This window comes from Lonchura striata, chromosome 15, assembly GCF_046129695.1.
Source record: "Lonchura striata isolate bLonStr1 chromosome 15, bLonStr1.mat, whole genome shotgun sequence".
Taxonomy (NCBI): Eukaryota; Metazoa; Chordata; class Aves; order Passeriformes; family Estrildidae; genus Lonchura; species Lonchura striata.
Window position 1 is genome coordinate 6648135 of NC_134617.1, and position 21141 is coordinate 6669275.

The 21141-nt window shown below is 40.0% G+C and overlaps 1 protein-coding gene across 4 annotated transcripts in view; it reads left to right on the forward strand.

Moving 5' to 3' along the window:
* Positions 1–21141, forward strand: part of RNF130 (ring finger protein 130) — a 54893-nt gene that overhangs the window by 25927 nt on the left and 7825 nt on the right. Inside the window, exons 4-9 of one of the 4 annotated variants that reach the window (XM_021552273.3) lie at positions 1294–1365; positions 3150–3232; positions 9728–9824; positions 10807–11011; positions 13046–13139; positions 15925–16116. In XM_021552273.3, the coding sequence (XP_021407948.2) occupies positions 1294–1365; positions 3150–3232; positions 9728–9824; positions 10807–11011; positions 13046–13139; positions 15925–15940 (567 nt within the window). In that variant the 3' untranslated portion in view covers positions 15941–16116. Of the gene's footprint in view, positions 1–1293; positions 1366–3149; positions 3233–9727; positions 9825–10806; positions 11012–12944; positions 13011–13045; positions 13140–15924; positions 16117–21141 lie in introns of those variants that run through there. The other 3 variants (XM_077786677.1, XM_021552274.3, XM_021552272.2) reach the window with 3 other exon arrangements.

Here is a 21141-nt window from a genome sequence, read left to right on the forward strand (position 1 = left end):
TGCTATGCTTCCTACATGGATGTACTTCAGTAGCTGGGACTGTTTATCTGATTTTTTTTCAAATCCTTGTTCTAAAAAATATAAAATAAGAGCTGCTGTTCTGTGAAAATCACAAGGAAGAAAAGTGGTTATGTAATTCTAGAATAAGTGGTACAGTCATTTGTGATACAGACTTCTGAGGTCATTGTGTTTCGCAAATAAAAGCAACTTTAATTGCTGTTTGCCTGCAGGGAAATGTGTGGTACAGGGGATACACCTTATGAAGGATTTGGGTTTCAGTTTTATAGAAGGTGGGCACAAAACCCCACATATTCATTGCAGACTGCAGGAGAGGTTTTGGGAGCTGCATTCTGAGAAGCAGCCTATCTCTTTCAAGGGAGAATACTTAGTACAGGTTGGAGGGGACGGAGAAAATACATCACTTCTGGTTTTTAAGTCAGCTGTAAACCAAGTCTGATGTCTCATGTCCCTGAAGGAAGATGAGGGGGTCTTTGTTTCATTCACTGCCCATCTCTGGGACCCCAGTGACAAAACAGTGACAAACAGCTGTTCTGTATTGGCTGGGCACTGGGCATTTCAGTAGGAATCAGCACTTGGATGTCAGAAAAGCCTCCTTCCATCCAGCTATGGTGGTCATAAAGCAGCATAAACAGCAAAAAAATAACTCGCCCTCTGCATTCAGATTGAGGTTATCTTCAAACCAGTATTAATTTCATCTTTATTTAAGTCTGTATGGGCTTATTTAGATTTCATGACCCATCATTTTTTTCTTTTATGAGATCCTGGTGGTTTTGGGTAATAGCAAGAGAGAAACTAGGTTACACTGGGAGGCTTTTGCATCTCAGAATAAGATCAGCCTGCTCAGAGTGGAAATATAAAAATAATTCAAGCTTAAAAGAACAAGCAGTATATTACAGCACACTGAATAAAAATCAGTATGAACAGAATATAATGGAAATCATTGGGAGGGGACATTGCTTCAGCTTTTGTCCTGCAACCTGGGTTTGATTAGTTTTGCACGTCAATGTTGATTCACTTCTGTAGACTTCTATACAGTTCATGAGTTTTATGCCCATGCTCGTGGAGAGCATTTGAGGATTCAACTGTTGGCTATTTTTCCTTCTCAACAAATCTCTGTGCTTTGCTTTGTTTGCATTTTGTCTTATGTGTTGGCCTGCTGCCACAGTGTGTATTGCAATGGTATTATTGAGTCCAAATAAGTCATTGTAAAGGACACTAATGAAGCTTGTTTATCAGGGTTAATTTGTGTTCTCTTCTTTATCACTTTATTAGCGTCGTCTTGGAGATGCTGCCAAGAAAGCCATTGGTAAATTGACAACCAGGACAGTAAAGAAGGGTGATAAGGTATAATAATAAGATTTTGGCATAATAAACTTGAGCATCACGTTTAATTTTTTTCTGGGGAAACAATCTCAGTATTTTCTTTGTGTTTCTGATTTATGACTTTGCCTTCCTTGTTGGAGGCTTACTTTGTCCTGTGGCACAAATTTTGTGTAACTGTTAGTATTGATGTGTGCTGTATATTTCAAAGAAGGTTTGCACTCCATTTGGCAACTGTGACTGAGGGTGGTTTTGTGTGCTGGGTGACTGGGAGGGTGTCCTGGCACGAGTAGACAGGACTGGCATTGTTTATGTGGAATTTTAAGGTTTTGAACCTTATCATATGTAAGTTCTGTAAAGAAAAAATAAATTTAAATACAGGTAATTGAAGATAACCTCTTAAGTAAAATACGACTATTTAGTAAGTTAAGGAGAGCATAAAGAGGTATTTCAGTCAAAGTTACTCCAAGAATATTTCTTGCTAGTATACAGACTAAAATATATGGCGTGCTGTGTCCTAAGCTATTTCTACTTTTGAGAGCAGTATTGCTTTATTTTTGATTCTGGAAGGAAAAAACAGTCATTTAATCTTGCTTAATTTTTTGGCTTTAATTTTCAAAAGGCAGGGGAATTCTGGCTATGATTTGATTTTTTAAATACTATTTCTTAGGGCCTTTTTATTGTGATTCCTTTTTTCTTTCTTATCAACAGTATCAGCAGTAGGAGATTAGGAAGTGATAGGAAAATTTGCTTCCAGAGAGAAGGCAGAGAAAATGTCTTTCTGTTCTTCCTCCCTCCCTACATAGTTCTATTTCAAACAGCCCACTGCACTAAACCTTTTCTGAAATGGGAGAACATACAAATTAGAAGAACCTTTCCATGTAAAACAATGCTGTTGTCTTCACAGCATAAATTCAGAACAGGCAAGTGCTATGTAGGTTGCAGTACAGACAGCATGAGGTGAACAGAGTGGGAAAGATCTTTTCTTCCTCAGAGGAGCCATCAGGGTTCTCTGTGTGCAGCCCTGGCTGGTACTGACCTGTCTTGGCTGTGGCCTTGCTCTGGTCCCTGTCTTCATGTCTGGCTTGGAGCTGCTTGGCTTCAAAAAGAGTAATGAAGCAGAACTAAGAGGAGGTACAGCCTGTTTTGTGTCACAGGCCTGAACATTTCAAATATGATTGTTGATGCCATGTCTATATACAAATGAAGGCCCTCCCTTTTCATTTGAGATTTTAAAATACCATATTAAAAAATATAATTTAAAAGTGATACCTTCTGGAAAACAGAAAATAGAGGAGCTGGTCAATCAGTGATCCTCATATTCATGTCTTGATAAGAATTATGATAATTCTGCAAGTAAGCAGCAGACACAAATATGGGACTACTCTGTACTAAGTAAAATGTGCTCTGGCTGTAAAAATGAGCCCCAGAATTCTTAATCTGTCAAAGAAAACAAACAAACAAACACCTGAATAAAATAGAAATGTTAGTTCTAAGCTGGAAGTAAAAAAAAAGGAAATATAGGAAAATCTTCACTATATTTTATAATGATTTCACTGTACATTAGAATCATATTAGCCCTTAGTTTATGTATTAAATGATGATTTACCAGCTCCAAGAAGGGGAAGTTTTGCATGTATGAGATGCTTTTCTTGCTTAAATCTTGTTGGAATATAATAATCCAGTCATTGGGTTTATAGTTTAGTAACAGCCACTTGGCACAGTGCAGTTCATGTTCTAGTCACAACTACTTTGACATTTGTCATAGCCTCAACTCTTGACTTGAATTCTCATTCTGTTCATTTTAGGAAACAGACCCAGACTTTGATCATTGTGCTGTCTGCATTGAGAGTTACAAGCAGAATGATGTTGTTCGCATTTTGCCATGCAAGTAAGATAATAAAGTTGCTTTGTTTGGAAACTGTTCTCTTTTGCTTCATTTCATGTAATAGGTGCATTGTAATTCACAAATGCATTTGTTGGATGTTTCCAGTCCTAATTACAGACAGTTTATTTTAGACTATGGTGCCAGGTGTGAAGATGGGTGCTGGCACTGTTAGGACAATGGAGATTAAACAGAATTATATTAAAGATATTGGCAAAGGAGCTATTGAGATTGCAGTGATGCGGTGGGGTGCAGGTTTAAGGACCAAGTGATGGGCAGACTCAAAAAACTTCAGTATAAGGAGCCAGGTACAGCTGCAGCATTCTGTATTGTAGATGTGCAACAACTAGCTGCTGGTTTTTGAAAACGTAGGGAATGGAAATGCGGTCTTTGCAACCTTCATACCTCCTGACATTAGTCAGCCACTGTGCTGTCATCTGTCTTTGGTCTCTTCAATGCAGTGTGATCTTGGCTTGTGTCTGAAGATTTGTACTTGCTGGTGATTCTGCATTACTGCTTAAAATGTAGCAACTTCCTCCCCTTTTATAGCATTGTGTTGACATTTACAGGTTTTTAGTTTGCTTCCATTCCAGTTCCATTCCTGAGTTGTTTTTGGACATTTTCTCTTTGAGAGATGCTTTTAAATACTTTTCCACCTGGTGGTTGATTTTGATGAATCATATATTTTGGTAGCATTAAGCATTAACAAGGACATCTTTCCCTTGTGTTCTGAAATGCAAAGCTTTCTCCTCATCTCCAGGCACAAAACCCACGTGTAAATTAGGTTGTATATACGTAGCAAGATCCAATAACTTGGCTTCTGCTTGGTACATAAATGGTTCTGCAGGATACTCTAGAAGAAGCAAAGTCATGTGTTGGTGTTGATCTCCAGTCAGGCAGCAGCAGCACATAAGAGCTCATTATTGGTCTTCTAAATCCTCCTGCAGGCTGTTCTGAATAGCTTGAATATCTTCTAATGTGCAGAGTATTTCCATAATCATAGAAAACAGTATTATTTTCTATCTTACTGATCAAAATATGTGTGCATTATACTTCTGTAGCCAAAAATCTAATTCAGTTTACTCTTCTCTGTGTTCCTTACCTCTTGGACAGCAGGAAACAATGACCTGTTTTAGATTCTCAGTGTTGTTTAGCTAAAATGCCCTACAACTGATTATTTAGAAACTCTTATTAAAATGATTTAGGAATAGGAGAGCTGAGATTGGAAAGATTTGGGAGCCTTTGGTCATGTTGATGTATGTGCATTTCTTTTTTACAATTCAGTCATTTTTACTCAAAGTTGATGTCCTCTTGCCCTGAAAAAATGTACTCCCAAGTGTAAAGTAAATATTTCAGAGTTACATCATTTATTGCAATCTCAAGTGAAGCTTGTATAGCTGAATTTAGCCCTGCTCTTTTGCTATGTTTTGCAGAAGGTTATTCAGAAATTAGAGGAGGAACTTAGGGAAATTGCCTACCAGTTTTGGACCACTGAGATGATTGTTAAGAAAGCATCTCTTGTGTAGTTCTACTGTGAGGCTCAAGGACATGGAATGAAAGGTCACAAGCCCACTCTTCTGTGCCTTTCTCTTGGTACTGAACAAAGGCCAGGAGGAGGTCCTTGCCAGTGAAGAGAGAATGACTCTTTCCCTGATAGGAAAACAGCTGTTCCCACTGAGCACAAGGCAGAGTTGGGATTAAAAGCCAACTTCCTTAGATAAACAACAGTCCCTTTGCAAGGAGTGGGTATGTTGCTGATATCCACAGATACCATACACACCATTTGAACAAGGTGATAATTGATTTTTTAATTAATAAAAATAAAGTCCTTTTTCTGCAGACACCCTTGTTGAGCTGTAGTCCTGCAGAGAGGAGGCTCTGGGCTCTCAGGGGTAGTTACAGCTGTCAGGGAGCTGCATGCAGGTGCACCTGGCTGCCACCTCAGCACAACCTGCCCCAGTGCAGTTTCCCATGTAAAGGAGAGATCAAGGCCCTTGTGTAGATCATTTTCTGTTCTGTTTTTCACAAGAATGTAAGGTCAGTGAAGGCTCAGATTACATTGCTGCCAAAGGCTGTATGACAACTTTTATGTTCGCTTTCTACCTCTTTTTTACATCTCACTTTTCATTTGCTGCAGCCCAGCTTTTAAGTTAAGTGCAGAACCATCTAGGCTAGGCACAGTGAGATGGATGCTTTTCACAAGACATTTTTATATTTGTAGATGAAAAGCCAACTAGTACCTTCAAAGATGGGACCAATAAATTTCAGATTCCATGTGAGATTTTTCAGTCTGCAGTACCTGAGATGCTTCTCCCCAAATCTTGTTATGGAGGTTTAACTCCTTTCTGCTACCTCATATTTCAACCTTCCATTTTAGTGCAGCATGCAATGTTAGTTAAAAAAAGAAGAAAAAAACAAAAGAAAAACAAGCAGCACACAGACAATAAAACAAAGCCTACAAGAGAGTTTCTAAGCCAGATGAGAAAATAAATTGCAAGGAAACCATGGAGAAAATTACTTGACCAAGAGGAAGCAAATAAAAGGCTAGAAGTTCTCACTGTGCCTGTTATAATCATTAGACAGTAGGAATCACTGACATGTGGCATCTTTGCTGCTTTCATCAATTTAAAAGTAGCCTTTCCCTTTAGCAGCACCGTTGTTCTCTACAGTTAAGTATTGTCTGTCACACTGTGCTTCAGCAGAGGAATCTGGTCTGGGCAGACACACAGCAGGCAAAATCTACCAGTAGCTGAGCAAGTTGCACCTAAAATTCTGTAGTGAAGCACCACATTTGTGATGTAAAGTTTTGTGGCATGCGGGAAATTGTGGCCAACTTAAAAATAAACTTGAAAAATAAACTTAAAAATAAAAGTGTAGTGGTAGAAATTCAACTGCATTGTTTGCAGTAGTTCATTTTGTGCTTCAGAGAGAGGTGTTCAGTACCAGCAGCCTAAGGACATACCTAGAGCTTTAGGGCACAGAGGGACAAGCAGCCATCTGTTTTAGGTTTGCAAGCTTGAGGAATGTGTCTTTTGTAAATGTCCTTATGGAAGTGAAAAGTAAGTAGAGGAAGCAAATGTCAGAGGAATCCTAGCAAAAGATCATGGACAATTTTCCTTATTCAGATAACGTTATTCTACCATCACTGTTGCACTTAGGGGCTGAACAGGCACTAGGTGAAAAGTGATCAAGAGTGGGTAGTGTGAAGGATTAGTGAGAGATAAGGGAAGGGGAGAGCAAAGTGACAGGTTAGAGAAGAACAGAAAATGACATTGGAAAGGGCAGAAAGATGGCCAAGGAAGGAAGGAATTAACAAGATAGGAAAATTAAAAGAGTAGCGAACACTATAAAATAAATGGCTTTTGAGCCAAAATTTTAATTCCTGTCTTGGGCAAGAAGGAGGAAAGTGACAAAAGTGACTAAACAGGATTTTCAGATTTTTATATTTGATTCTGTGCTGCTGCAAATAGCTACCTTTTTAAGACCAAATTAACATAGAGTCTTGATGGCATCCTTTCTGCTTCCTGCAGTGCCTTGGACCCCAGGGCCAGGAGAGCAGCTGCCTCCAACAGTAGCCAAAGAACCTGCTTTGCAGCAGTAAAGGTCCCTTTGGTGGATGCTGCACTGAGAGCAAGGAAGTGTAGTGAGCTCTAGGGAGACAGCACTCATCATTCAACCCTTCTCCTTTTGTGACGTGTGAATTTGGAGACCTTATACCACCAAAAGAGATTCCTAAGTCACTTTCTCCCCTGTGAAATGCTGCAAAGAAGCCATGTTGTACAGGAGTAGGTGTTATGGTGTTTATTACCAGCTGGAGGGCAACCGGATTGAGTGTGCTGACAGAGTGGAAAAATACCTGCAGGTCACCTGCCTGGAGTTGTGCCCGCATGGGAGACTCCGTGAGTGCTGCCAGCCTGGCTGGCCCTGCTTCCTCCAGCCCGAGGCTGTGTCACACCCCAGCATGTGGCTCCTGGGGAGCGTCATCAGCTGTCGTGACCAAGAACTCGTCACGTTTATGGTCTTGGAATACCAAGTACAGAAGTGGGAAGATGGAGGAGGTTTATGAGAGCAGAAATTGTAAGGGCTTACTTGGTCAGGGTGAGGTTTTGAAATAATTCTTGTTTGCTGTCGTCATTACTGTATAACTGCTTTTTAACTCTTGCAAACAGAGAAATGCAGACAGAGCCTGAGCCGCAATGATGCTATCAGCAAACTTTGTAAGAGGTAGAGAAACTGTGTAAGTAGTAGGCAGAGCCATGCTTTCTAAATCAATAACCTATGGGGAACTGCACTTCTTTGAAACACGTTAATAAACATCCTTGAAGATTTAGGAACTAAAAGCAAAGAATTAGGAGGTCATAAAAACAATTGGGCTGTGTATATAAATATATCAAAGTGCTAATGACTTTTTAAAATAACTCATTTAGTGGATACATGTTGGCATCTATATCAGTAACCTGCTTCACTTGATCTGAGTGCTTCTACAGCACTGATTAGCCAATAATCATGTAATAAAGCTGTTTCCATACTTCTGTGGAGTCTTGATGTCTGCTCTTGCCCAAAATACTAGATTTTCAGGTTTGTTCTACTTGAAAAAACACAGAGACTTTAAACATAAGCAAATAAAAGTCATAATTTGCCTAACATAGAAAAATAGCATCTCTGTATGTTTCAGAATATTTCAAACCATTATGTATCACCCAGAGTATTTAAATATTGTTTCTTGTAGTTTTGTGAGTATAAAGGAAATGCATTACGTCTTAATAATAATAGAAGTGAGTCTATTTTGGGTGATGATTTAAACAGAAGGCCCTGTACATACCCTGGTTTTTGTGACTGCCAGCTTACTAGAGGACACAGGCCAGCTGAGTGGCTAACTGAGGTCCTTTAAGTTTCTATTCTGCATTATCTGGGGTATAGATAAGCAAAATTATTTTGCTGCTTGTCCATCTTCTGTTAGCTACTTTAAACTCTTATTCTGCATCTTTAGTTAGTACAGGTAGGACATACAGCTGTAGCTGCTTAGAACTTCATTGTTTCTATTCTTTAGTCCCTTCATCAGCCTGAGTAGACATAGACTGTTATATAATTATATACTGTCTTTTGCCATGTTTAACAGTTTCAGGATGCCTTTCAGGTTGCTTTCCAGAGATTTAAGAGAGAATTATCTGGTAACATGCCTCATTTGGTCTCTCAAGGGATAGGGAGCAAAGAACTCCCAGATTCCATGATGAGCTTTCTCAGGCACAGAGCACAAGTGTAACCTGATCAAGGAGGGAACAGAGAGTATCTCAGCTTTGTGCTGCCTTGGGGCACGTATGGCCAGCTCTTCCAGACCCTGCTGATGCCTCAAATAGATGCCAAGACCTGCTTGTTCTGTCCCTGCCCCTTTCTCTTCTGGCTCCAGAGCACAGCTCTTTGCTGACTAAGCAGCCTTTGTAATTGCTATCTTTGTCATGATCACCAGTCTGTCGTGTTTGGGTGTGCCTGCTCTTACTGGCTTCTTGCTTTGCAGTCAGTACCACTGGAAATGAAGAGTCAGAGCTCTTATAATAGGAATTAACATAGGCAGTTACTCAGACTGGGTTATTAGGAGTATTTGCTAAAGTTATATTGGGTAGACAGTCTTGTGATACCCATTCCTGCCATGAATATGCTCTGAAAAGTTCTTTGCCTTTTGAAAAGCAAAGAGGGCATTTCCTTTACTTCCTTTAATTTATATACCTTGTTTTGGTGTCTGCGTAGTTATACTCCATGTTATACTGGTTTATATCAATCCCAACATTTGCATTTGTATCCCATGTATGTGACTAAGATTTTGAATGCAATGTAGGAGGCAATTCAGACTGTTGCTTATTGCAGAGTTCCCTGCTTTGCAAGTAGGAGCTCTATTTGCCTTTCCATCTCTGAAAGCCCAGTTTGCCTTTCCTTTTATTTTTATGACAACCGTATGGTGATGGACATGTTTTCTTTCTTGATACCAAGAAATACTGATGGCAGGGAAAGCTTTCTTTTTACTTCAATATGATGATTATAAAAGCATTTTCAAAGTCAAACAGGAGTGTGTTTGGGTTGGTTCCACTGACTTGTGAACAAAATTGACAGCTGATGGGTCTGTGCTCTTCCTACCAAGTTTATGCTCAGATTCTGCATCAAAACGGAGACAAGTCTGTATACAAGGTTGTGGTGGAAATAGCATTACCTTGGTTCTTCTACCTTGCATCTACTATTCATATCCACAGTAAAAGGGGGAGAGGAGTGAGGGGGGAATGAAAATCTTCAAGTGTTTCCTCCTAATTGAACTATTAGTAAAGAAAGACAACAACAAGCAATAATTTTGGTTTTTTAATTACTGCAATTAGCACAGAATACTGACAATTATAAGAATTGTATGTGTTTTAAAATAAGAAAAAAACCCCAATTATCCAAAAGTTTAAGTAGTTTTCATTGTATTAAATAGAATTGTTTGCAAATTATTATGTGCCTTCTCTGTACTTCTAGGCACGTGTTCCACAAAGTCTGTGTGGATCCATGGCTCAGTGAGCACTGTACGTGTCCAATGTGTAAACTGAACATCCTGAAAGCACTGGGAATTGTGGTAAGCTGCTTGGTTGTGAACTCTTCCTCCCATGTCTGAGACCTAAAACAGAAAGAATAATTGTAGGGGAGAGAGGGGGAAGGGTGTTCCAGTACCCTTATTCCAAAAATATTTGGGGGTTTTTACAAATTTTTTTGGTGCCAATTTGATGTTTTTCCTTCTTTCCCTGGTTGGTAGTTGAGAATATATTTGCATTTATGGCAAGTATCTACTGGAAATATGTTAGATTCTCTGTAATCTTTCTTTTTCTCAAGTCCTTTCAACTCTTCTTGTTAAATTTGCTCTCTGTATCTCTTGTTCTTGTGGTTTCCTGTAGGCAGTCTTAAATTTACACATTAAAAGCCTCGCCCTAGCCAAGGCCAGTGAGTTTTCCCCAAGCAGTTCATGTCTTACGGGATCCCTGAGGACTGCTTTCATTGACCAGCTCACAAAGGGAAAGCAGTGAAACCTCAGTGCAGATTTTTTTAGTCTTTCCTGTATGAAGAAAAAATTACAAAGTGGGAGTGATGCTCTTTTCAAAGTAAGAGAAGAACATATGGAGAGACTGTGTAAAGTGGCTCTTGATTCAAGACAGTGAGAATAATCAGGCCTCAATTTTCAGCTATGTCAGTTGCAAATTTGCACATTTCCTAAGAAATAGTAGCAGATATTTTGTGGATGACCTTTTTGCAGTTAATAACATCCCAGGGTTTTTAGAAGAGCATACAGAATTCAGAGTTTGTCATGGTTGTGCTAAACCATACTGGCATAGGTTATGATACAGGTGTACTTGAGTCCCTCCCTTGTATCTTCATCCTTTTTTCTGCTTCTTCCTTCTCTTTAGCGGTAGAAGTTGTTCATCCATGTGTTTCTTACCTGTGTGACCTCAGGACAGCCACAACAGCTGAACAAATTGTGTGTGTGTGTGGTTCCATTCAATGTGTGGGGGTGCTGCATGTGGAACATTCATTCCCCAGTGTAACGTGGAGCTGTTTTTCACCAGCCCAACGTGCCGTGCACGGATAACGTCGCCTTTGACATGGAGAGGCTGACGCGGGGGCAGCCGGCGAGCAGGCGCTCGGCGCTCGGCGACTTCGGCACCGACAGCTCCCTCAGCCTGGAGCCCCTGCGCACCTCGGGCATGTCACAGCTGCCACAGGACGGGGAGCTGACACCAAGGTCAGGAGAGATCAACATTGCAGTGACAAGTAAGTGTCCTTCGGCTCCCGGTACCGTCTACGGCTTCCGCGGTGTGTGTGTGTGTGTCCCTCTGTGCTGCAGGGCCCTGGTGATGGATGTCGCTGCAGGGACAAAGGTGACCTCAGTGTCTCTGCAAGAGGCATATGCTCCTTATTGGAACCAATAACTCTGGGTATGACAGTGCCAACACTTCCATTATTAATGGTGTATCCATTTAGATCGGCATACAAAGAACCCTGGATGAACTGAAATGGCACCAAAATAACCTTCCTGAATTTGGTAACCAGCACAAGAAGCTGGATTGCCAAAACTGGTATTTATCTCTTCAGAATACTTTACATGCAATAATTGATGCAAATATAAATATTTTAGCTGATAGCTATTTCTGCAGACATTTTTTCCCCAGAGAACATTGCTACTGGAATTCTGACATCACTTAGCAGGTGTTTTTTCTTACAAAATTTGTGACTTAAGGAAGCATTTGATGTGCCAACATTTGAGTATTGTCCAACTGTTTCATAACATCAAAAAGTTGTTCCTACACTGCTTGAAAGCTCTTATCCATAAGAGTAGCATGGAAATTTTCCACTTACTGGAATTTGCCTAGGAATTTTAATGTACAATCACACTATAATAAATACAGATTGTATGGAATTGCATCAGTTTTCCATATGCTGTACAGTCTTAACTTGATGCATGAATGGTTGTTTCTCTGGCTGAATTGAAAAATAGAATCCGTGCAGTACAACAGTCGAAGTTTCTCCTTGTATTTTGTTTATGTGCATCTGTGATCTAGATTTTGAACTTAGTGACACTGGTTGCCACTGATACATGTATACAAGGCAGTGAAACCAATGCAGTTCATAAGAGTGTTTCTTTAGATACTGTAGCAAAGTAAATGTTTCATTAAAAAAAACCTCACATCATAAAAAACATAGTCCATATCTAGAAATGTTCTGATCTGAGATGGGAAAATCCACATACAAAATCTTGATTCTCCTCAAAGCCAGTAAATCACTTTGTCATCCAGTGTTTAACCTCTGGTTCACCTTGCACTCAGTTGTGTTGAACAGGAACAGATCCTTTGCTGTGCTGCTGCCTTGTCATGGGTGGGAAAACTGTAGTTTTCTCTTTTTACTAATTGCCTTTTCAGAAGGTGTTTTATACTGTCTCTTCCCAGCTGTAGTGCTGTTGGTGCACAGATGGGATGCCAGGGTAAAAAAGAAATAACCACCAACAGTTCATTCTGACAATGTTTATAAAGTAAAGCTTTAGAAAGGGTTCTTGAAATGTTTGTATTTTATGGGTGACACCTGCATTCTTTGATGCATGAGAGTTAAAACCAAAAGCTGTTTGTCAACAGTGTTTGTATTCTGACCTGTTACTGTATGCTAGGTTGATCCTTGTGAGAATTTTGAGTAGTGAACATTCTTTAATAGGCTTCTTTTTATTTAATATATGTATATGTCTACCCTAGTATTGAAATTATTTTTCCATGGATATATCTGTCTCTTAAGTAGAAAACTGTAGTTATGTTTTACTGTTGAGCAATCTATCATGATTTTTGTTGGGTTTTAAATAACCCTATAACAAATTCAGGAGGGAACATAAATTCAGGAGGGAGGGGGAAAGATACAGTTGAAGTGGGACATTATTTTGGGTGTGCTTGTGTGAAAGAGCTGCATCTCACCAAACCTAACCCAACCTGACAGTCGTCTTTCTGACTTGGGGGTGGACAGAGTTTTCACTACATTTTCCCTTGATCCTGCATTTCACTTTACATTGTTAAGTAACTTCTTTATCACTAACCCTTGGGCTCAGACAGGAAATACTGTTTGTGCCATGCTTTTTTCTGCACCTCTCTCCACTTCTTCTTTGCTAGCCTTCTCCCGTCAGTAACTCTGTGGCTTAACCTCCTTCTGCTTCACCTCCTGGGGCCAGTCATGGCTTAGAAGCCTCTTGCCTTCCGCCAGTGGTGTTTGAGGGAAATATTGGCATCGCTTTCTCCCACGAGTGATTTCCTCCCTTTCCTTTGTCAACAGAAGAATGGTTTATTATTGCCAGTTTTGGCCTCCTCAGTGCCCTTACACTCTGCTACATGATCATCAAAGCCACAGCTAGCTTGAATGCTAATGAGTAAGTAAATACTCAGATGTTTCTGTGTGTTTCTGGTGGGTGTGTGTCATGGACAACATTGAGAAGAAATACCAACAGAAGGGGGAATATGTAGTTTTCAAGGAATCAAAATAATTTCCTGATTTTCTCAAACACAAGTGTTGCTGTTAACAGCAGGTTTCAGGGTAACACATAAAGTCCCTCTTAATTTATGTTTAACTGGGTTGTCTGAGGAAATCTCTTTGCTAAGTGGAGATATGAAAAGGGGAAAACAGAGAATATTTATGGTCAGTTTTTGATCATTGTTCTAGGTAAACATTAGATTTCTGCTGTTAAATTCCTGTGTTCAAAATTTACCTGCCAGAGCCTTACTACCAGCAGTTACCTTTTACAGCTTTCACCTCAATATTATAGTCAAATTTCATATTAAAAAAAAAATAAAAATCCTGTGTTCCTAGTTTGCACACCTTCAGCTAAGGGGAAAAAAATAGGTGTTTAAATGGAAATTTACCTTTTTCCTCTTAGATGAGGGAGAGATGAAAGCAATGCATGCAGTACTGATTCTTCTCTCTTAAATGAAGGGATGCTTGTTTCCATGCTTTCTTAACTTATGTGGAAACCTCCAGCCTCCCTTCAGGCAGGCTGGACAAGAAATTACCCTGACATATGACTTTCAGTCTTTTTCTTATAAATCTGTGTGTGGCCAAGATTTTGCAGATCTATTAACTAGGTACATGTAATTATTTTCATGTTGGTGTACAGAATATTTGGGCTCAGGATATATGTTTCATCTTAATTTAATTTTTTGTTGGGGAAGGCAAAGTGTCAACATCTTTGTTTGTCTCTGAACATTTTGACACAGCTGATGTTCCATTAAAGTACTGATCTCTCTTCCAGAAGTGGGGTGAGATCCAAAGAAATGCAGCTGGGAAATGCAGCTTTATAAACATTTTGCTTGGGATTTTTTTTCCTTTGAGATAAAAGAAGGGGTTTGGAATTTTTTTTCTTTCTCCTTTTTTTTTTCTTTTTCTATTTGGAAGTATAAGCTGTTCTCAATAAGATGGAAACATGTCTAATAGTCTCCAGTGTAAAATTTGAGGCAATCTCAAGTTAATGATCTTCAGAAGGGTTCATCGGGGATTTTTGATTACCACTAATTTGCAAATCTTCTTCCTCTTTTCATATGTTGATTTTAAAAGGGCTTCATGAAGAAAACCTTAAAACTTCAAAAAGCCCTATCAAGTTTTTTTTTTTTCCCATTTGTTAAAATCTTGAAGTTGCATCCATCAATCAGCAACTTGGTGACAGAGCTGCAGCTGGACATAGTTAATCTTTAAGCTGCCTGGAAAAGTAGCTTGGGAAAGCATGGGGCAAGATGAGCTGCAGAACAGGAATGTCTGCATTGCTGGGCACTGGCAAGTCCTTGGGAAGGAGGAGGAGCTGGAGCCCATGAAGTCTCATCCAGATGTGGGCACTGATAGCAGCTGCATTTCTGCCTTTCCTTGCAGCTCTTCTTTTTGTTGCTCAGTGGGATCTGGGACTGTTTTTTACTGCAAGGACAAGCTGCTGCACATTGGCAGGGACTTGGGGCCTCCAGCAAAGTGTTTTCACAGTGATGTTCCCTCAGTATAAAGGGTGTGCTGATACAAGGAGAGCTCAGTTCTCAGTGATAGGAATTGAAGTGCAGGCACATCGAGTGTGTGCTTCAGACAGACTTGAGAAAACTCACAACTCAGCAACCAGAGCTTCAAAAATCCCTTATTTATGTAACTGAGATTCTTGGCTGTGGCCTTTAACCTCAGCAGCTCTTCATCTGAATCCTTTGGGATCTGAGCAGCCTCCACAAGTGCTGCTGGGTTTGACTACTCATTTTAGACACTTTAAAATGACACTAATGCTACGATTTATTGTTTCACTGACACCTTCTCAGAGCCAGACAAAGAATTTCCTGTGATAAATATCATGCCTGATATATGGCAGCTCCTTCTTATTGCTTTTTCTATTAAACAGCATACCTGCTTTTTATGCTGCTCTCCATGTAAAAAGCAATGCTGACATCCCTGGCTTTCTTATGGTAGTGTTTCAAGAAGAATCTGGGGAGGTTTCTTATTGAAAAACAACAGTAGCAAGAATGAGGACATGTAACATGCTGATGCAAGTAAAAGACCGGAAATTCTGCTTTAAAACTGACTTAAAAACATACCCAGTACCTTTTCTTTACTATGTCCTTCCCACAGCTTAAACATAGTTATTTAGAACATTAGTTCTGGAGTTGTAAGTATACATATTTAGCTGTGTATATGTATATTTGTGTGTATGTATAAATACACACACATGCATTTTTAAATAGCTGTGATAAAAGTAAGCATTGTCTAAATTATAAAATAAGGAACCAGCTGCTTTCTCTTGGTCTCAAAATACCCTTACAGCACCAGTATAAAAAGTTTTAGGCAGTGTTTGAAAGGAACAGAAGCAGCACAATTTGCCTTGCTTCCTAGGGAACAATCAGAAATTATTGTGTAAGTGAGGGTTTAAGCCCAAAAAGCCCAAATGTTGGATAGCACCACTTAGAGAAAGTTTTCAGTAGCAGATGGAGTGTCCTCAAAAGCTTAGAAGTGCTCAGACCACTGGCTGGCCTGCAGGAATGATATGACAAATACAGACATATCTTAATGCTCTGGCTTTGTATAATTAGTCATTTTTCACCACTGACTTACTTTTACAGGATTTTTTTTTTTTTTTTTTTTGTATTGGCAGTATTAACTTTAACATAAATATTTTGTTCCTTTTTTTTTCTGCCCTGCAGAGCAGAATGCTATTGAAGAAACGCTTTCCGGCCGATTGCCTTGGAGAGAGACACCTATTTTTATGCATCATTTATCGATCATGCAGCACAAGCAATTATTTAGTACATTCTATTTTTTCATAAAATTTGCTGATGCCAAAGCTTTGTATTAAAGAAAAAGTGAAGAAATAAAAAAAAACTTTAATTATGAAATCTTACTCTGTGAGAATTTCATTTTTCTTGGGCTTTCTGTGTTAGTACTCAAGTCTGAGAGCACTTTGTAAATTTAATAAGGTGCTTTATTTCCTTTGAATGATTTCGTCTTTGCAGATCTCTATTTTTCTCCATTCATTTGGGACACAAGCTAAGTAGTGGAAGTCTCACGCAGTGCCCTTGTTATGATGCCAGTCAAGTGACTCAACTGCCACTGAAGTGACTAAAAAGCGTTGTTAGTAATTATTTGACATAAGCTTGTTAGGGAAAAAAGCTGGGTCAAGCTGTCAATTCTGCTATAATGGACTTACCTTGACTCCAGCTGAGAATTAATGTGAAATAACATTTTCTCAGTTTCTCCTCCTGTAACACTCCCAGTCACCTGGGAGCACTGCAGTATGATTTTTGCCTTGAGGCCAGGCATTGCTGGAGATTTGCAATGCTGTGGTCTCAAAACACAAATCATAAACCTTTCCTGTCTTTTACTTTCACCCACCCTCCTTTTGATAAAAGTGAAGCTGCTCTAAACCGCTTCTTCCTTCCAAATAACAAGTGAAAATGCAGCATTTCCAGCATTTCCCCCACTGCCATGTGTGAAGCCTCCTTTCAGATCAGGGGTGGGGGTTTGTTTTGGTTCAAATTCAGATCATGGAAGATTGATAACGCTCTTTAATGTAGAAACTCTGTGCAAGCATGTCCTTTCTTGCCATGGCTTCTGTTCTGGTGAGGAGACAGAGGGAAAACATCTCCCCTCACTGTCCTCACTCTGGCGCTTTCATGCAAGTTATGCAAGCCCTGTGTGAGTAATTTCACAACAGTCAGTTAAAACACGGGCCTGAATTGCAGCCAAATGCTAATGCTTGACTTAACAAGATGGGTAAATGAAGGTAACAAGTTGGGAAAGAAAAAGTAATTGACAGAAGTTAAAAACGGTTCTGCGTTTGGTTGTTTTTGTTGTTCTCGGATCAAGATGTAGAAAGTGAATGCTTTCTAATTTAATTAAATGAACAGAGAGAAGCAATTTTGCTGTAAGATTTAATTTTTTTATGTACTGGGAACTGGAGGATTTAATTTAATTTTATTTTTATGTATAGGCACTTTTAGAATTTAGGAGTACAGCCAGATGCTACATTAAAATGGTTTCTTAATTCTTGTTTGTCCATCAGGCTTCAGCTGAGAAGGCAGCTTTTATAATAAGCAGTGAAGAATGTGATAGCTTCAGTGCATTTAATAGAATTCTTCTTTAGTGTGTCCTTGTGAAATTCTGAAAGAAATATGGAAACAAATCAATAGAGCAGTAAGTGCATTTTGAAAGACTGGAAAACCCCACTGGACTTACTCATGAGAAGAAAAAAAACCTCAAAAATTCTGTGTTTGAGGGCTGTAACGTACAGCATGTGTCAGTGAGTGTTGTTGCCAAAAATGGAGGAATGTGGTTAGAGCATAATTTAGGGAACAAGCTATGATACATGTTTTCTTCACTCATCTCTCAACAGCAGTAGTAAAACTGATAAGTTTGTGCTTGTCTCCTGCAGCAAAATTCCATGAGTGCTATTTAATGCTGCTGGGCAGGGACTGTGTGAGCAGTGCAGTGACCCAGATGCAAAAGGCACCATAATAGTTCCAGTTCATGTTTCTTCTTCAGAACAGCAGCAGAAGGGGAAGTCGAGTGATACTTGGAACAAAAAGGTTGACAGGACTTTTTAGTGCATTTCCCTCCATGGAAGATTTCAATAACTCTGCATCGTATTTTCTAGTTTTTCTTTTGAGCCTCTAACAATTGTCTCAACAAAGTGTTAATAATGATACAACTTTTTGATACTTAGAGGTCAGGCAATCAGTGCATGTTTATCTGTTAATGAAATAAATATGTTCAAAGATGGACTCTACATTATCCCAGCAACTCTTTTTTTTTTTTCCCCCTCTGGATAGGCAGAGGAAATCCCCAAAGTCCTTTATAGAATCATAGAACCAGTTAGGTTGGAAGGTTGGAAAAGCCCCCTAAGATCATCAAGTCAAATCATTAACCCAGCACTGCCAAGCCCACCACTAAGCCATGTCCCCAGGTGCCACATCTGTATCTTTTAAATACCTTGGTCCAGCCTATCCAGATCCATCTGTAGAGCCCTCCTGCCCTCCAGAAGATCAACCCAATTTGGTGTTGGTTGCAAACTGACTGAGAGTGCACTCAGTCCCCTCATACAGATCATTGATAAAGACATTAAACTTGTCTGGGCCTGGTGGATGTAACTCCATTCCCCATGGCTCTCTGGGCTGAGCCATGCAGCCTGTTCTTCACCCATGTACTGTGCACCTGTCCAAGCCATGGCAGCCAGTTTCCAAGAGAGTGCTGTGGGACAGAGTGTCAAACTCTACCAAAGTACAGGTACACACGTCCACGGCCTTTCCTTCATCCACTGAGTGGGTCACCTTGTCACAGAAGACTTGGTTGGTCAAGAGGAGCTGTTTTTCCTAAACCCACACTGGCTGGGTCTGATCCCTGCTTGTCCTGGATGTGCCATGTGATGGCAATAAAATTATCTGTTCCATGGCCTTCTGTGGCACCAAGGTGAGGCTGACAGGCCTGCAGTTTCCCAGACCACCCTTCCAGTCTTTCTTGTAGCTGGGTCACATCTGCTGACCTCCAGTCATCTGGGACCTCCCCAGGTAGCTGGGATTGCTGGTAAATCATGGGAAGTGGCTCTGTGAGAACCACAGGGCTACCCCAAGGAGTCTCCTTCCTTGCCTGTCCCTTCTGAAGAGGTTTTAGCCATCTGTTGAAGCACTCCAGTTGTGCCAGTCATCCCACCATGTTTACACGATGGTAACCAGGTCTTTCTGGGTCTTCTGAGGAAGCACATCCCTGCTTTACAAGCCTGTAAATCAACAGCCAGCATCAAATGCAGAACTCCAGCCTGCCCCAGCCTTGCTCAGACTTGACCTTTTTTATCTGAAAGAGCCATTTGAAGTGTGACTGTTCATGCATATGGAAAGCAGTTGCTTTAAAGTCTTCCTGCTAAGCTGGCTTTGAGCAAAGGGTGCTTTATGAAATAGTTCCACTCTGTTCCTTAACTGAGAGGGTGTCTAAAACAGATTAAGGTAGGGAGTGCTCTGATCAGATTTCCACATTAAGAAGTCTTTGCTGAGGAGCTGTGGAAGGGACTGCAACTTATGGTAGAAGATGTCCCTGATTAATGACTAAGGGCACTAAGATAGTTTCAGATGGAGAGGGAACACCAGGTGATACTTAATCCTGGGGCACCTGCAGTGCTTTGCCTCTTGAGTTTTTGGCCGTGGTCTTGTCCTCACTTTGGTGGATCCTATGGTAGGTATAAAGATCAATTCCAGGGCAGTATATTTATTTTCACACTCAGTGCAAGTTATCTGAAAGTTCTTTTAAAGCATATAATGAAGAATAGTGGCAGAGGGCACTGAAGGATTCATCTTCATGTATTAAAACTGCATGCAGCCTTCCCATTTGTTTTCTGTACCTAAGGGATAAATTTTGATCTTTCTTGGTAAGTGCAAAATAGGAAGAACAGATTCATAAGCTGAATTTGGAACTACGGATGTTTTTACTTGTCCTTAAAATACATTTATTCAGTAAATATATCAGCTGGACCAACGCCACATTTTTAAACAAACAGTAGCAATTTTCTGCATTAAGAGGAGCATGGCTGGGTCACTGTGCCCTGCTGTTCCAGCCATAAGATGTGGGCAATGCTCCTGACCTGGTTAATAGAGCACCTGAAGATTAAGTGGTGGAAAACACTGAGCAGCAGCTGGAGTCTCAGCTCTGGCCTGGCTGCACTGGATGGGAGAGGAGACAATTAGGAAAAGAATGAACGATGTGTCTCAAAAATGGTACGGAAGCCAAGAGATACCTATCTGTATGGAAACATGCAGCCTTCCTGGAAGTGGGTGGTTTAAATTTCCTTTGCCAAGAAGGACAAAAACGTCATAGTAAAGAATTTTAGAGGTGCTTGATATACACTGTCTATTTCCAGATTAATGTAAAATACTTGTTGTCAGATAACCTGCTCTGCCTGTTGATTAAATCTCTCCCTCCAGCCTGCTAGAGTGGAAGTCTGGGTGCACACAGAGGAAATGACAGCCTGGGCTGTCTGCTTCCTAATCCCACGTTTGATTTCTGTGTAATAAAAACAAAAGCAGCACCAAGCTTTTAGAATCTCTTCGGTTTGTTTGAGCACTGGTTGTGTGTAATATTGCAGCATGTAAGGAAGGGGGGATGAAATATCCAATATTCACAGCTTATTTCAACTGTAAAATGAGACTCGCTCATCAAAAAGTAAATTAGTCTGACCCATAATACAGTCTTGAAATCAGTTTTATCTGGTATAATTTCAAAACAGGTTCAGAGTTTGGGTTTTTTTGCTTGAATCATAGAATCATCAAGGTTGGAAAAGATCTCTAAGGTCATCAAGTCCAGCTGTTGGAGACAGACCATGATAATCTGGAAGTCACAGTTCCAGTTTTATGTTTCCTTAAACACTCAACCTTTATTTATTTATTTGCTTTTATCTTAAACATTGCCCAGTTTTAGAAACCTGTAAATTTGGGGGATGGTTCAGATCCAGAAAATGAGTGTTTATCATTTCCTACCAACTGCTTCTGGAAGTATATTCTGAGACAGCCCACTTGTCCCAAGTACTTGGATACATGCTCCTGGCAGATTCAACAGATTCATTACAGTGTAACCACTAATTTCAGTTAACTACAAGATCAAAAATTAATTTGCTTATGATAACTTCCCATTCTCATTGCAAATGGTGGAATGAGTGTATACATTGACCTCTGCTTGTGAAAGAGGAGCATATCCATTGCCCAGCTCCATTTTCCTGCTGGGCACTTGTTAGCAAAGGACATAAAATCTGTGTCTTGGGTGAGTGGGAAAGGAGAAAAGGCATTTTGTACAGTAGCAGCTGAATTCTTATTTTCTTATGTCTTCTGTAAGGTCTTTATTTCAGAATGGGATAGGCTGGGCTCGAAATTTGGCTAAGAAAG